This window comes from Odocoileus virginianus, chromosome 13 (assembly GCF_023699985.2).
Source record: "Odocoileus virginianus isolate 20LAN1187 ecotype Illinois chromosome 13, Ovbor_1.2, whole genome shotgun sequence".
Taxonomy (NCBI): Eukaryota; Metazoa; Chordata; class Mammalia; order Artiodactyla; family Cervidae; genus Odocoileus; species Odocoileus virginianus.
The window spans coordinates 51525343-51542201 of NC_069686.1; the positions used below are offsets into that span (position 1 = coordinate 51525343).

Consider the following 16859-nt stretch of genomic DNA (forward strand, 5'->3'; position numbering starts at 1 on the left):
ACACGAGAGAAGCCATTAACCCTTGTTATTGTTGACGTGGTTGTGGTGCTGTTGCGAATGATCTGATGGTGGTGTTGACTGGTTGTCAACACTTGTGGACATTGTTGCTGTTAACTTGGGAGGCTATCGTCCATGTGGCTGATGTTGCTGGCACTGGTGGTGTTGTCAACATTGTCCATGTTCTAGCCTCCTTTATTGCTAGCATCAGTCTTAACTTCTTTTTGGTGCTGTTGACTTGATGTTTTGTTGATTTGTTGCCAATGTGACCTAGGTGTTAACTTGTTGATGACTTGATGACATTGCTGACATCAGTGTTGATATATTGATGTTGACATCATCAGTCTTACTGCTTTTAATAACTTGCTGCCATCATTCACCTTGGTGTTAACTTACTAACACCGTTATCGTTGACTTGTTGCTGACTTGTGGGTGGTGCGGCTCACTAAGCCCTGCATTTCCTTCTCTCTTCCTCACAAGGTGGCTCACGCGGTCCTCAAGGCGCATGCCAGGGCTTGGCACCACTACAACAGCCACCACCGCCCACAGCAGCAGGGCCGTGTGGGCATCGTGCTGAACTCGGACTGGGCAGAACCCCTGTCCCCAGAGAGGCCCGAGGACCTGAGAGCCGCCGAACGCTTCCTGCACTTCATGCTGGGCTGGTTTGCACACCCCATCTTCGTGGATGGAGACTACCCGGCTGCCCTGAGGGCCCAGATCCAACAGATGAACGAGCAGTGCCCCAGTCCTGTGGCCCAGCTCCCTGAGTTCACTGAGGCAGAGAAACAGCTCTTGAAAGGCTCTGCTGATTTTCTGGGTCTGTCCCATTACACTTCCCGCCTCATCAGCAAGGCCCAAGGAGATACCTGCATCCCCAGCTATGATACCATCGGTGGCTTCTCCCAGCATGTGGACCCCACGTGGCCCCAGACCGCATCCTCTTGGATTCGCGTTGTGCCCTGGGGCATAAGGAGGCTGTTGAATTTTGTATCCTTGGAATACACAAAAGGCAAAGTTCCAATCTACCTAGCCGGGAACGGCATGCCCATAGCGGAGAGTGAAGACCTAATCGATGATTCCCTGAGAGTTGACTACTTCAACCAGTATATCAATGAGGTGCTCAAGGGTAAGAACGCGGATATGCTGGTGATCGAGCATGGGCGGTACTTCATCAAGTCTTCAGACTTTTGTTTTATGGGACAAAAACGGTCTCCCATGGAAATGAAGCCAGAAAATAGTGTTTGTAGTAATAGTCAGTCCTTCATATCGCCTTCTAACTCTCTCTCTAAAGGCCTTAAGTCTTTGCTTTTATTTTCCTAGTCCCTACAATGCTCCTTCTATGCTGTGCCCATCTGAGTCCTAACCGTTCATCAAGCCTCATCATCTTTTTGTTGTTGTTGTTCACAGCATGTGGCTTGCAGGATCTTAGATCTCTGACCAAGGATTGAACTCATGCCCCTTGCATTGGGAGCATGGAGTTTTAACCACTGGACCACCAGGGAAGTCCCCTCCAATCCTAATTCTAGATAAACAATTTATGTAACCTTACAGGCTTTTCCTTTACAAGCCTCCCCTATTTTATAGCAGAACACAATTCAAGTGCTGCTTAAATCTGTGTCTTCTGGGCTGCAGTGCTCAGTTCAATTCAGTCGCTCAGTTGTGTCTGACTCTTTGTGACTGACCCCATGGACTGCAGCACACCAGGCTTCCCTGTCCATCACCAACTCCTGGAGCTTGCTCAAACTCATGTCTGTCGAGCTGGTGATGCCATCCAACTATCTCATCCTGTCATCCCCTTCTCCTCCTGCCTTCAATCTTTCCCAGCATCAGGGTTTTTTCCAATAAGTCAGTTCTTCGCATCATGTCACCAAAGCACTGGAGTTTCAGCTTCAGCATCAGTCCTTCCAATGAATATTCAGGACTGATTCCCTTTAGGATTGACTGGTTTGATCTCCTTGCAGTCCAAGGGACTCTCAAGAATTTTCTCCAACACCACAGTTCAAAAGCATCAATTCTTCGGTGCTCAACTTTCTTTATAGTCCAACTCTCACATTCATATATGACTACTGGAAAAACCATGGCTTTTGACTTGTTGGCAAAGTAATGTCTCTGCTTTTTAATATTCTGTCTAGTTTGGTCATAGCTTTTCTTCCAAGGAGCATGGCTGAAATGCTAAGAAACCCCAAATAAATACCTCTATTTAAAAAATAACAGCAGAGAATTTAATCAGTAACAGAGACTTTAAAGCAGTCCCAATTTGTTTTTCTCCACAGCTGTCAAAGAAGACTCGGTGGTTGTTCAGTCTTACATCGCTCGTTCCTTCATTGATGGCTTTGAAGGCCCTCCTGGGTACAGCCAGAGGTTTGGGCTATACCATGTCAACTTTGATGACAGCAGCAGGCCAAGGACTGCCAGGAAATCTGCCTATTTTTTCACCAGCGTGATCGAAAAAAACGGTTTCCTCAACAAGGTAGTAAAAAGACTGTCATCACCCAGTATAGCAAATGTCCCCCAGAAAATCAGAGCCTTCACTTTTCCATCTGAGGTGCCCTCTAAGGCAAAAGTAGTCTGGGAGAAGTTCTCCAACCAACCCAAGTTTGAGAGAGATCTGTTCTACCACGGCACATTCAGGGATGACTTTCTGTGGGGCGTATCCTCGTCAGCCTATCAGATTGAAGGAGCTTGGGACGCTGACGGCAAAGGCCCCAGCATCTGGGACAACTTTACCCACACACCAGGAAGCAACGTGAAAGACAACGCCACTGGAGATGTGGCCTGTGACAGCTATAACCACCTGGATGCTGATCTGAACATACTCCAAGCTTTGAAGGTAAAGGCTTATCGCTTCTCCATCTCCTGGTCTCGGATTTTCCCAACTGGGAGAAACACTTCTGTCAACACACATGGTGTTGATTATTACAACAAGCTGATCAATGGCTTGGTGGAAAACAACATCTCTCCCATGGTGACCCTGTTCCACTGGGACCTGCCCCAGGCTCTGCAGGATATTGGAGGCTGGGAGAATCCTTCCCTGATTGACTTGTTCAACAGCTATGCAGACTTCTGCTTCCAGACCTTTGGTGACAGAGTCAAGTTCTGGATGACTTTTAATGAGCCCATGTACCAGGCCTGGTTGGGGTATGGCTCAGGGGAATTTCCCCCAAATGTGAATGACCCAGGCTGGGGACCTTACAGGATTGGCCACGCAATCATCAAAGCTCATGCCAGAGTCTATCACACATATGATGAGAAGTACAGGCAAGAGCAGAAGGGGGTCATCTCCTTGAGCCTCAGTTCCCACTGGGCAGAGCCCCAGTCGCTGGTCCCCAGGGACGTGGAGGCAGCTGACCGAATGCTGCAATTCTCCTTGGGTTGGTTTGCCCACCCCATCTTCCGAAACGGAGACTACCCAGATGCCATGAAGTGGAAGGTGGGGAACAGGAGTGAACTGCAACACCTGGCCACCTCCCGCCTGCCCAGCTTCACGGAGGAGGAGAAGCAGTACATCGCAGCTACCGCTGATGTGTTCTGCCTCAACACTTACTCCTCCAGGATCGTGGAACACACGACACCCAGGTTAAACCCACCCTCCTACACGAGTGACCAGGAGCTGCTGGAGAGGGAGGACCCTTCCTGGCCCGCCACAGCCTTGAACAGGGCTGCCGCCTGGGGGATGCGGAGACTGCTCAACTGGGTCAAGGAAGAGTATGGGGACGTCCCCATTTATATCACTGAGAATGGAGCGGGGCTGACGGACCCCAAGCTGGAAGATACCGACAGGATATTTTACCACAAAACCTATATCAACGAAGCTCTGAAAGGTACGTGAGGGTTCATGTTCCCCTTACAGAGTCTCCCAACATCCGTATGTCAGGAGCCTTGGCAGAATGGAGTACAAACCATCAACAGGTCTCTTGTTTATACCCTGATCCTGTATCTCTTTCCCTGTCTGAGGTTACATATCCCTCTGGAATCTGAAAAAAAGCAATGATCATCTCCCCACATGTGACACGGAGTCCCACAGGAGTGTTTTCATTACTGACCAAATACTGTGTGACAAGTACTATTCTAAGTGCTGGGGACACGGCAGTGAACAGAACACCTTTATGCTGACAAGGAGCTCACTATATTCTGGTAGATTCCATTTGTCAGGCTTCTCTGATGGCTCAGATGGGAAGAATCTGCCTGCAATGCAGGAGCCCCAGGTTCTATCCCTGGGTCACAAAGATCCCCTGGAGAAGGGAATGGCAATCCAATCCGGTATTGACTGGAGAATTCCATGGACAGAGGAGCCTCGTGGGCTACAGTTCATGGGGTCACCAACGGTCAGACACGACTGAATGACTAGCACTGACTTTCAGGTTCCATGTACCCCAGAGGGATAACCTCTAAAGTGGGCTAAGACTCTTGAATTGCAGACATGTCCCTTTACTCCAACAAAAGAATTTGATTTTGCAAAGATCAGCCATTAATACTTGTTATGGGGTTATCAGTGTTAACAAAAGGGTGATCTATCATGGCACACGTTGCTTGTGTGTACAAGTTGGTGGTTGAAGACCGCCCGCCGTGAGGAGCCAGCATGGGCTGTGCTTCTTGGGCCCTGACCCTCCTGGTGTAAAGCTGTCCTCTGCCCTCTGTGCAATGTCCCCAGCCTACAGACTTGACGGCGTCAACCTTCGCGGATACGCTGCCTGGTCCCTGATGGACAACTTTGAGTGGCTGGAAGGCTACACGGTCAAGTTTGGACTGTACCATGTTGATTTCGACAACGTGAGCAGGTCTCGCACGGCAAGAGCCTCAGCCGGTTACTACACAGAGGTCATCGCCAACAATGGCATGCCGCTGTCCAAGGACGATGAGTTCCTATACGGACAGTTCCCCAAGGACTTCATCTGGAGTGCAGCGACCGCCTCGTATCAGGTGAGGAGCTAGCCGTCTACAGTAAGCCTACTACGTACCAGGCTCTGTCGGGACTGCAGAGGGCAGGCAGGAGCAGTGGGTTTTCACAGACCTGTGGGCGGGAGGGACAGGTACCACAGGGTGGGGATGGAGGCCCCTTCCCAGACAGCCTGGCCTCTTCACACCCCCAAACTCAGGTGGACAAGCTCAGTTAGAAGGGCCAGGCTGAGACAGGTGTTAGCGGGCCAGGTGGAGCCAGGCAGAAACCCTTAGGCAAAGATGTGCAAATATGAAGGTTCTCAGCTGGATGCCTTATTTCTTACCTCGTATCTTCCAAGCAGACAGTTTGATCAAAATGACTATCATGTGGCCCTGGACTTTTTCTGACATCCAAATAACATCATACCTTTACCTTATTCGTGCTAAATGAAGCTCACTAATACAGAAAATACAAGGGTTCACTTTTCCTCGGAGAAAAGAAAGCTACAAAGTGAAGTGTGACTTGCCCAGGCAGCTAAGGGTGGGACCCTGCTTTACATCTCCTGCCTCCTTTTATTTTCTTTGATCCAGGAGTGGGCGCTCTGTATTCTCAGTATGGAACGTGGGTGGGGTCAGTGGTCTGAGCTGACCTGACTCTGGCTTGCTCAGCTCTTGAGTTTTTTCTAGGTGACCATAGCTGCTGAAACTGTTTGCAAGAAAGGTAAGGGTAGCCCCGCCAGATGACCTGACTACCATGATATAATGACATCTCAGACCAAATTCTGCAGTATCCAGACGTACATTAGCTAAGCACACAAACATAGAAGCTGTTCATGTGTTTGTCCATGGCCTGGAAGAAACCACAGCTCTTGGTCCTTTTTGGAGCTCTGGTCAACATTGAACATGAAAGGTTCATTGGAGGAAATGCCAAGATTTCAGAGACAGGATCCTGTTACTCTTACTTGAGGCAGACAGAATCCTCTGTAGAAGGGTTTCTCCAGCCAGGCCAACTGACATTTGGGGCTGGAGAACTCTTCACTGTGGCCTGACCTGTGCACCATGGCCCATCCTACACACCATGGCCCATCCCGTGCCCTGTGGTCCATCCCGTGCCCTGTGGTCCATCCCGTGCCCTGTGCTCCATCCCATGCACCATGGTCCATCCCTTGCCCTGTGGTCCATCCCGTGCACCATGGTCCATCCCGTGCCCTGTGGTCCATCCCGTGCACCGTGGTCCATCCCGTGCCCTGTGGTCCATCCCGTGCCCTGTGGTCCATCCCATGCACCGTGGTCCATCCCGTGTACCTTGGTCCATCCTGTGCCCTGTGGTCCATCCCGTGCACCGTGGTCCATCCCGTGCACTGTGGTCCATCCTGTGCCCTGTGGTCCATCCCGTGCCCTGTGGTCCATCCCGTGCACCGTGGTCCATCCCGTGCACTGTGGTCCATCCTGTGCCCTGTGCTCCATCCTGTGCACTGTGGTCCGTCTTGTGCCCTGTGGTCCATCCCGAGCACCGTGGTCCATCCCGTGCACCGTGGTCCATCCCGTGCACCGTGCTTCATCCTGTGCACTGTGGTCCATCCCGTGCCCTGTGGTCCGTCCCGTGCACCGTGGTCCATCCCGTGTACCTTGGTCCATCCTGTGCACAGTGGTACATCCTGTGCACTGTGGTCCGTCTTGTGCCCTGTGGTCCATCCCGTGCCCTGTGGTCCATCCCGTGCACTGTGGTCCATCCTGTGCACTGTGGTCCGTCTTGTGCCCTGTGGTCCATCCCGAGCACCGTGGTCCATCCCGTGCACCGTGGTCCATCCTGTGCACTGTGGGATGTTTAGTAGCAAACCTGGCCTCTGCCCACTGGATGCCAGTAGACCCCTCCCCCAGCTGTAAAACCCAGAAATGTCTCCAGACTTTGCTAAGTGTCTCCTCAGGGACAAATAGTCCCTGGGTGAGAACCACAGCCCCATGGGTTTCCAGCTGGACTTCCTCTAGGCCCAGGGAAAGGGTCTCATTCTAGGGAATGGCTGCAGGCCTGAATCAGGTATTACTGTGACAGTTGACTAACGGTGATTTTTCTCAGTCCATCATTGCTTTTATATTTATTAGGTGGCATCCAACAGAAAGTTCAAGTTTTGTCTTTTTTTCTGCTTTTTTACATTTTATTTACATATAAATACATACTGATATGTATCAAAAGTATGGCCTTAAGAAATTCTATTTTGTTCAGTAGGTTATACTTTTGTCATCAGTAGTATGGAGATATTTAAATCATCCCACATTTTGCCAGGTGGATAGTCCTTTAGCTAGAGCCTGTGTCCTTTTGACGTTGCCCATCATTCTTTGAGCACTTTTCTAATTCTTTCTGGTACAACAAGATGTTCCAAGCATCTTCTGTCTTTTCTGCCCCAGCCCTCTAATCAGCCATTTCTCTAATGAGCCCTGGTTTCTTTTATTGGATAAGGGCATCTAGAAACCAAGATCTAGGTGCTTAGTATGCTAGTGGGTCATTACTTCTAGGCCCTCTAGAAGTGGACAGAGCAAGGAAATACATATGGACACACACAGTGTGTGTGCACAGATATCTATTTCTACATCCACCCACATCTTTATGTATGTTAAAAAAAACACCTTGATACCTCCAAGTCCAATCCTACTCACAAGGTTAATGCCAGCTTTCCCGCTTTTCATAGTCATATCTCTCTTCTCCAGTGATGAGAAATCTAACTCCCAATATCCTCAACATAGTCACTTATTGTCTTAGTCCCCCTGCATTAACTAGTCTCCCAACCACCGAGCCATCTCCTGCATGCAGATGGACAACACCTGTGCCTTCCCACTGCTCCAACGCCCTGCCACTCTCACAGGGGCCGAGCAGGCCAAGCCTGGATGTGCATTCTTGGTTAAAACACCACACTGCCTTAGCTGCAGCCAGTCACAGAGTATCACAGCATACCTGTCAAAGTGTTTTAAAGTAATTTATAGAAATTACATGTCTTGGCCTACCCAAGCCCATGCATAGGCATTTGCTCAGTGGCTTGTGTCAGTTTCCATGTAGATTAGGTGAAAGGAGGAAAAGGAGGCATAGAAACAGTGATACCCATCCTGATGAGAAACTCTGCCTCCACGTCTGGCATCATCAGGATGTTTGTCTGACTGTGCTTGGGGTCAAAGCACATCAGATTGTTCATTGAAATGTTTAATGAGCACCCACCATTCACGAGACGTTGCTGCACTGACAGCCGGGCCACCAAGATGAAAGAGGCCACGTCTAGTCTTGCCTAGTCTTGCTGGAGGGAAGCCAGGCAGCAGGCACATAACTGCTCAGTGCAGTGTGATAGTGCCATGACGTTCAGAAAGTGTGTACAGAAAGCTGCCAGAGTTGAGAAGTCAGGGGAGCAGAGAAGGTGATGCTGACTTACGGCCTGACCCCCCACTGACAGGACTCCCCCACTGACAGGAAGGGCTTGACTACATGACTGACTTAACCATGTCTTGTCATCTTAAGATCGAAGGTGCATGGAGAGCAGATGGCAAAGGACTCAGTATTTGGGACACGTTTTCTCACACACCCCTGAGGGTTGAGAACAATGACACGGGAGACGTGGCCTGTGACAGTTACCACAAGATTGCCGAGGACCTGGTCGCCCTGCAGACCCTGGGCGTGACCCACTATCGCTTTTCCATCTCTTGGACTCGCATCCTCCCTGACGGGACCAACAAGTACGTCAATGAAGCAGGCCTGAACTATTACGTGCGGCTCATCGACACGCTGCTGGCCGCCAACATCCAACCCCAGGTGAGGTGGGGCCCTGAGCACGCCTTGGCCAAATCCTCGAGAGGGGGCCAGCTGGACTGCGAAGCGCATCTACTGTGGGGAAAAAGTGCTGTTGTCAAGATTAATTTTTGAGTTGCCTGTAAAGATTTTCCTTCTGTCCCTGACCGCCACGCTTTACAGGTGACTAAGTTTGCTGAGTTTTCATTCCTTTGGGGTTTCTGACCAGAAGGCAATATGTATGTGTATGTGTGTGTGTTTATGCTTTTTCCCTTCCTTTTTCCTAATGGTACGATTGATACATATAGTTTGATACTCTTCATTTAACAAAAGTCCTTACAGGTATTTCCATATCCATACGTATTTTCCTCATTTGTTCTTTCTGTCTTTTCAGTTATGTGGAAATTGCACCTCACTTCTCTAATCACTTCCCTATTAGTGGACACTCTTCCCTGTTTTCACTGTTCTTCCCTTGTAACCAACACTGCAATGAGTGGGTATGCATGCTAAGCTGCTTCAGTCGTGTCCAACTCTTTCCAGCCCTGTGGTCTTTAGCCCACCAGGCTCCTCTGTGTAACTGTAATTTCATAATTACACTAGGGTAGAAGTTTATAGGATATGATCCTAGGAAGCAGAACTGCTGAGGCAAAAGTTCGTGTGCTTTTAAGCCATGAGTTTTTATGAATAATAAAGCTCACGTGGGGGCTTCCTTCGCTGTCACCAGATATTTACATTTTACTTGGGAGCCAATGAACTCTTTTCCTTTTCTCCTGGGCCATTTATGATAAAGGGCCAGAGGGCACCAGCTCTATGGTACTGGGGTGTCCTCTTCTGTAGTGATTGGAGGTTACGTGCTACAGCCAGAGTATAATCTCCGAATTACAACCCCCTTCTTCCCACCCCACAAAGCAGAGACTTTTACAAATGAAAGTGCTATCTGCCTGACTTCCCTGGTGGTCCCCTGGCTAAGACCCGAGCTCCCAATGCCGGGGGCCTGGGTTCGATTCCTGGTCACAGAACTGGATCCCACATGTCACAGCTAAGAGTTCTCATGCTGCAACTAAGACCCAGGGCAGCCAAATAAATAAATAAAAATAAATATTTAATTTTAAAAAGTGCTACCTGGACTCCTCACACTGCTAGCACTGTAGGAATAAATTGGTCATGCAGCATTTATTACAGTGCATGTGAGTGCCAGCTGTGATGGAGATGGGAGGGCCAGTGGCTGTCCTGTAGGGCCCCAAGATCAGGGGGAATTAATATCCATTACGCACAGTTCAGAGAGAACATAACTCAGGGCTAAAATATTTTGTGGTTCTTGTTTTTTAAAATAGTGTTTAAGCTTTTATTTATTTATAGATTTTAAACTTTTATTTATTTTTGGCTGCATCACAAGGCTTGTGGGATCTTAGTTCCCTGATCAGGGAATGAATCTGGGCCCCGGGCAGTGAAAGCTCAGAGTGCTAACCACTGAACCATCAAGGAGTTCCCTGTAGTTCTTAAGGACATTGAGACAAGACAGAAAAGTGGCATGGCCATAAAAACCTTCAAGGAGGTGTGGGTCTTAAAAAAAGGAGAGAATCTGGGTGGGTGCTTAGGCTGGCAAAGGGCATCTCAGGGAAAGGGAAAGACCGGGTCTGAGCTGAGGACGGCTGGCAGCTCAGTGGAGACCCCGGCATGGGGGTGTGTCAGGAGCATCAGGAGGGGGCCCTGGGGAGAAAAGGCCACCACATGGGTGTGGCCAGAGGGGCCCGTCTCCAGCAAAGGGCTCCCACCCCACAGGAAGAGCCTGCAGACACACTAGATGTCCTTGGGGATGCCCCTTGACAAGCCAAATGCCTCCCTCCTTCTGAAACCCTCAGAGCATTCTATCCAGAATGCTGAAGCTCTAGCATTTCTGATCCTTGATTACAGTCAGAGCTAACACTGGCCAAAGAGCTGGCAGAATGTCAGTCACTTTTCCTGTCCCCTGCCGTGCGGTTTAGGCCTCACGGTGATTGCAGGACACGGAGGTCTTAGTGCCTGAGCCAAGGTCACACAGCTGGTGGGGGCAGAGCTGAGACTCAAACCCAGGCTTCTCTGATCCAGATGTATGAATTTTTCTCACACTTCAGCTCTGCTGTCCTACCCTTTCTCCAAAGAACCTTTGAAGCTTTTTTGTCTCATCATTCCTCCTCATCCTTCGCAATAGACATTTATGCTGGCGCATGCAGCATCGGTGGGTTCCCATGAAGAGCAGGCTGATGGAAATGCTGGTCTTGCGTTTTCACAGGTGACCATTTACCACTGGGACCTGCCCCAGGCGCTCCAGGATGTTGGGGGCTGGGAGAATGAGACGATTGTACAGCGGTTTAAGGAGTATGCGGATGTGCTGTTCCAGAGGCTGGGGGACAAGGTGAAGTTTTGGATCACACTCAACGAGCCCTACGTCGTTGCTAACCAGGGCTACGGCTATGGGACGGCAGCTCCAGGTAAAGACCTCAGACCGCACTGGTCAGCAGTCGGAGGGTGGCTTTCTCAGCACCACAGACATGAAATCCAGGTGGCCCTGGAGGAGGTGGCCAGGAAAGCCCCAAGGCCTCAGAATTCCTGCCTCCCCACCGCTCCTTCTGACACCCCTTCTGCTGAACGTGAACCTCACGTCTCAAACTGCCAAGTGGCTTCTTTGCTTTGTGCATCTGATCTGCCTCTGATAAGAAGCTCCCCGAAATCGAGGGTGAGAACTAACTGATACAGAAAAGGACAATACATCAGACTATACAGATCCACAGTGGGTTTTTTTTTTTTTTTTTTTGGCAACTCCCGAAAGGCCAAAGTTCCCAGTATTTGAGTTGGCTGACCTGGGCTTAACCTGTTATGAACCAGTATAAGGTAGGCATCCCACTTAGAAATTTCAAAAATTCTGCTGCAGATATACCAGTGTCTTTAATTATAGAGAGCTGTCCTGAGCCCTGTTGGGGTCATATGTAAATATGTTATATGCAACTTATTACTTTTCTAAGACACAGAAACCTTTTAATTTCTAAATACATCAAACTCTGAGTTTTTTTTTAACAGACGTATATTTGACTTACAACATTGTATTCCTAAGAGTTTTGAATAAATAAGGAATTATGGACCTGTCCTTGTCCTTTGAGAACCCTCCGATTTTCCTTTTCTCTGACTCTGAGCCTTAGAGAGTAAATTTGTGTTCATTTCTGTGATTTCTTGGGATTATGTATCCAAGCTGGGAAGAGCCACGGGGAGATCTGCTTCAACGCATTATCAGATGCATCAGCCATTGGTCCTTGGTTGACGTTTTGGTGTTTTGTTCCTCCAACACGTGAGAGGCTGCTTCTCTAATGTTTGCTTTCGAGGAATCCTTGTCAGCTGCCTCCATCAGCTATACGCTCCAGCTCTTACTTTCACGGTGGGTCCCCAAAGAGAGTCAGGATGCCAGCCCTTGAGGCACACACTCTTCCAGGATTAGTTGCTCTGAGGCATGTGGGATCTTCCTGGACTGGGGATCGAACCCATGTCCCCTGCATTGGCAAGCAGACTCCCAACCACTGGACCACCAGGGAAGTCCTGGCCACATTTATTCTTCACTGACGTCTATGTCTGTATTTCCAGGAATCTCCGTTAGGCCTGGCACTGCCCCCTACATTGTTGGCCACAACCTAATAAAGGCTCATGCTGAGGTCTGGCATCTGTACAATGATGTGTACCGTGCCCGTCAAGGTGGCGTCATTTCCATCACCATCAGCAGCGACTGGGCTGAGCCTAGAGACCCCTCCAACCAGGAGGATGTGGAGGCAGCCAAGAGATATGTTCAGGTCAGATTTTCCTCTGGGCATTGTTTTTACTCCTTCTCTTTTCCCCTCCTGTCGTGATCTAATGAAAACAGAATTAGCCTGTGAAACAAAGATTTCGGATCTAAGCCTTGTTTTGCTGTTACCTTATTTTGTGCACTTGGGAAAATCATCTGACCTTTTAATATCTTAGTTTTCTCGTCTTTAAAATGGAGGTGACCTAACTACCCCATAGGTTTGCTGGAATGAGAGTTATTTGGGGTTGAGTTTTCTTTCAAGTCTTAGAAAATCAGTTATACATACAACTCTTACTGGATGCAACACTGGCTTGAGTCTAAATAACAGAAATTCAGCCTCTCCAATCTGTGGTTTGACTGTAGGACTGGGCTGCAATGTCACACTTCACCTCTAGGTGTCACCGTCTGACTTTACTTTCTCTGCCTAGTGTGAAGTCGCTCAGTCGTGTCCGACTCTTTGGGACCCCATGGACTGTAGCCCACCAGGCTCCTCCATCCATGGAATTTTCTAGGCAAGAGCACTGGAGTGGGTTGCAATTTCCTTCTCCAGGGGATCTTCCCCAAACAGGGATCAAACCTGGGTCTCCAGAATTGTAGGCAGATGCTTTTACCGCCTGAGCCACCAGGGAAGTTTTCTCTGCCTGAGACTTCCTTTAATTGGAATTCTGTGAAACTCATCAGCACCCTTGATTTTCTAATTCCATGAGTTAACATAAGGACTTGCATCTTTTGGTCATGGAATGTTGCTCTTAGGAAGTAGAGACACAAGTAGGCAGGCTCCCCTTATTTCAGCCTGGGTGCCTGAAAGGAGAGAGAGAGAACAGCCCTCTTCAGGCATAGCTTGTCCCCGGCTCCTGCTACTGTCTCTGGGAGGTTGGAAGGTGCCCTCTCCCGTGTTTCAGGATCAGGAAAGAAAGGCAAACATCTCCCTCTCCAGACTGCTCCCCACTTTTGGCCTTGAGGAATAGCATGCAGACCGGCATTTCTGAAAGGCCACCAATGGCCTTGGTTTGCCAAATTCTTCACAAAGGAACTTGACAAAAGTGGTCAAATGAATTAATGCAAACAAGAATTTAATGTCCTCATTTGGTAGCCAGCTTGGGGGGAAGCCTAAGACCAAAATTAAGGCATTCCCTCATTTCAGATTCACAGAACTGATGAATTAGAGCAGTAATTCATTTTCGGAAATGTCACACTGTAGTCTAATCATCAGATTGTCAGTGAGCTGCGATCCTGCAGCCCAGGACAGTGATCCGCACACCCCCTCTTGAATTGTTTCCCCGGAAACACAATTCCTCACCTCCCAGTGAGCTGAAGCTTCTTTGACTGGTGTGAGTATGTTCTAAACCTCATCTCTGGCTGAGAATGGAAGGCTGCTCTCACCCCACATTCCAGGCAGCAGCCAGCAGTTGCAGGGAGGATGTGAAGAGACCAGCCTCTCAGGACCCACAGAGTCACAGCACTCAAGCGCCGTGTATACCCTCTAAGGGTTAAGGGTGGCCTGAACCTTATTCAAGAAAACAGACAGGAAAGTTCCCCACTTTAGGGCTGCAAGTCCAAAGCCCATAAGGAATCACCCTTTGCCTGGGTAACCAGGAGAGCCTCGCATCTCTGCCCACCCTAGAAGGTTCTGATGGGTCCTTAGGCATTAGACCTCCGCTGTGGTCAGCAAGGGAATCGGGGCCTGGGGGCTTGGAGTCTCTCTGCCTCTTGGGCCCGGCCCTCCTAAGGGCAGCGAGGCAGCATCCAGCAGGCCCAAGGCTCAGCACCGTCCACATCCCTCCAGCTGCAGTGGGTGAGAACACAGCCCTGCCCGTAGTGAACTCCCAGCACAGTGATAAGACCCACAGGCATTTAAACTGCAACATGGGAACAGCCTTGGAAGAGGGGCGGGTTTAAGACTGGGTGGGGAGAAGGAGGCCTGAGGTCAGTGACTCCTGGGCAGGGAGCCTGCCTGTTAATGCCAACGCTGACTGTCCTCCAACCGCCACTGCAGTTCATGGGAGGCTGGTTCGCACATCCGATATTCAAGAATGGGGATTACCCTGAGGTGATGAAGACGCGGATCCGTGACAGGAGCTTAGCGGAAGGCCTCAACAAGTCTCGGTAGGTCCTGGGTGGCTGGCAGAGGTGCTGTTGGGGTTGGAGAGGAGTGTCTTAGGCAAGTTACTGTCTGCGCTTCCATGCGTGCTGGAAAGACGACATGAGTGTGTAGGTGGAGCTCTCAGCCCCGGACGGGCACGGCTCTGACAAGGGCAGTTGCTCTCGTTACTCTTCAGAATAGGCAGGACATCTGGGGCACCCACTTCTTAGTGACCCACGAGCTCCCTCTTTGCGCCTCCTCTAGCCCAGCTGTGAGGACTAAGCAATCCACCCTAGCCCTTACATCACACATGTGCTGGCCTGGCTAGGGCAAGTCCTACTGAGCCAAAAGTTCTGATCTGTCAACCCTGGTCTCCAACAAGCGAGTGCTCCAGTCCATCAACACACCCGTGCTGAGGCACCTACTGTGTACCAAGGCCACAGCCAGGCCGAGCAGGGCCCGCACAGAGGGGATTCTAAGTATGGCTTCCTCAGGTGCTGACACAGCAGCTGGGAAGACAGTGACCTTCATGACTCCAAGGAATTCCATTCCCCAATTTCTTCATGCATCGAAGACTCAGATGAGATCAGGGCAGGCTGGGTGGACCCAGGAGACTCCCTGGACAAGACAGGGTATCGGCTGACTGGGCCTTGACAATGAACAGCACTGGGGAAAGCAGAAGGCTTTCGATCCAAGGGGAAGCGTGTGAGCACCGGCCTAGGGGTAGAAGTGAGTGGAGCACCTACGGCTGCAACTGGGGACACTGGCCCAGCCGTGGGGAGGGCCGAGGCCACACGGTAGAGGGGCTGGAGGCTGGGCACAGGGGCTCAGTCTGGAAGCCACAGGATCTGAGGAGCCCCTGCTGGCTCCTGAGCAGGGAAGTAAACGGTATGGCAGGGGTGGGGTGGGGAACTTGGGCCTTAGTTTTGCCCCAGTATTTCAGAAACTCCAGGAAGTAAGGTTCTTTCCTAGGTTAATGGTAGCAGGAAGGCCAAGATGAAGCGTCAGACACCGAAGCAGGGCATTCTCTCAGCAGCCCTAAACCAGCAGCATGTGGTCAGGATCTGGGAGAGGGGGCCTCTAAGTGCCGCACACAAGGGCACGTTAATCACATCACACAGAAAAGTCTCACTGAGAACACGTGGAAAGAATGTACTTATGTATATAAATGAGTCACACAGCTGAGACTGGCACAGCATTGTAAATCACCTATACTTCAATGAAAAAATATATATATGGAAAATGTTCCACTAGATGTTTAAAAAGAAAGTGCAGTAAAATCATGTGAGCAGAAAAGTCCAGATCTCAAAAGGTCAATCAATTCGATTTGTAAACGCATTTCCCCTACTAGTAAGGACAGACTTTGGAGAAAACAAGCATGTCTAAACAAACTACAGTAAAAACTTAAAACCGGAAGAGAGGGTCTGTGAGGGAGGTGAGGTCTGTGTCCTGGTGGAAGGAGGCTCAGGCGCTTCAGCGGCACTTGGGAGGGCCTCTCCTCGCTCCTGGTCGGCTGCCCCTGGGTACCTGAGTGCAGAGACCGGCCCTGCCCTATGACAGTCCCTTCCCAAAGCCCCACGCCCTTAACGGCTCCTCCCGCCCAGGCTCCCTGAGTTCACGGAGAGTGAGAGGAGGAGGATCAACGGCACCTACGACTTTTTTGGGTTCAATCACTACACCACTGTCCTGGCCTACAACCTCAACTATGCCTCTTGGATCTCTTCCTTCGATGCAGACAGGTAAGGAAGGGTGCCTGGAACAATCTTCGGAAAAGACAGCAGAGTGCCCTCTCTCACTTAGAGGCCTGCACAGCCTCTGAAACCGCCTCCTGATGCTGTGTATCCTGGGGTTTGCAAGACAAGCCCCAACTCCTGATATACACCTGTCAGTCAGACAGTTATACAGGCTAGGGTTTCCAAGATGCTTTTCATTAAAGCAGACAGGCTTAGAGTGTTTAAAAATAATTAAGATTTTACATACATATGTTTTTTCATCAGATTTTTCTCACTTATCAGATGTATTTCAGTTAAAATAACTTTCTTTTTTACCTTTGAGGGTAAAAGTTAAACCATTTCTCTATTACAATAATGTATGTTCACAGTAGAAATGTTAGAAAGCAAGAGGAGAAAATTCTTGTCATTTCAGAAGTGTTTGTATGTGTATATATATGTATATTATATATATTATAGTTTATATGTCAGAAATGTCATACAGGAATATATTACAGAAAAACAGGATTACACATATGCACAGTATCTCTTCCTTTTTTAAAAATTGCTAAATATCTAATATTTATTGAGACATTTACAAAGACATTGTTATTT

The 16859-nt window shown here is 49.4% G+C and overlaps 1 protein-coding gene across 1 annotated transcript in view; it reads left to right on the forward strand.

Moving 5' to 3' along the window:
• LCT (lactase) overlaps positions 1–16859 on the forward strand; it is a 48168-nt gene that overhangs the window by 25775 nt on the left and 5534 nt on the right. The window contains exons 7-14 of the mRNA XM_070476272.1: positions 478–1123; positions 2271–3818; positions 4649–4917; positions 8378–8668; positions 10917–11115; positions 12257–12459; positions 14449–14558; positions 16140–16274. Of these exons, the coding sequence (XP_070332373.1) occupies positions 478–1123; positions 2271–3818; positions 4649–4917; positions 8378–8668; positions 10917–11115; positions 12257–12459; positions 14449–14558; positions 16140–16274 (3401 nt within the window). The remainder of the gene's footprint in view (positions 1–477; positions 1124–2270; positions 3819–4648; positions 4918–8377; positions 8669–10916; positions 11116–12256; positions 12460–14448; positions 14559–16139; positions 16275–16859) is intronic.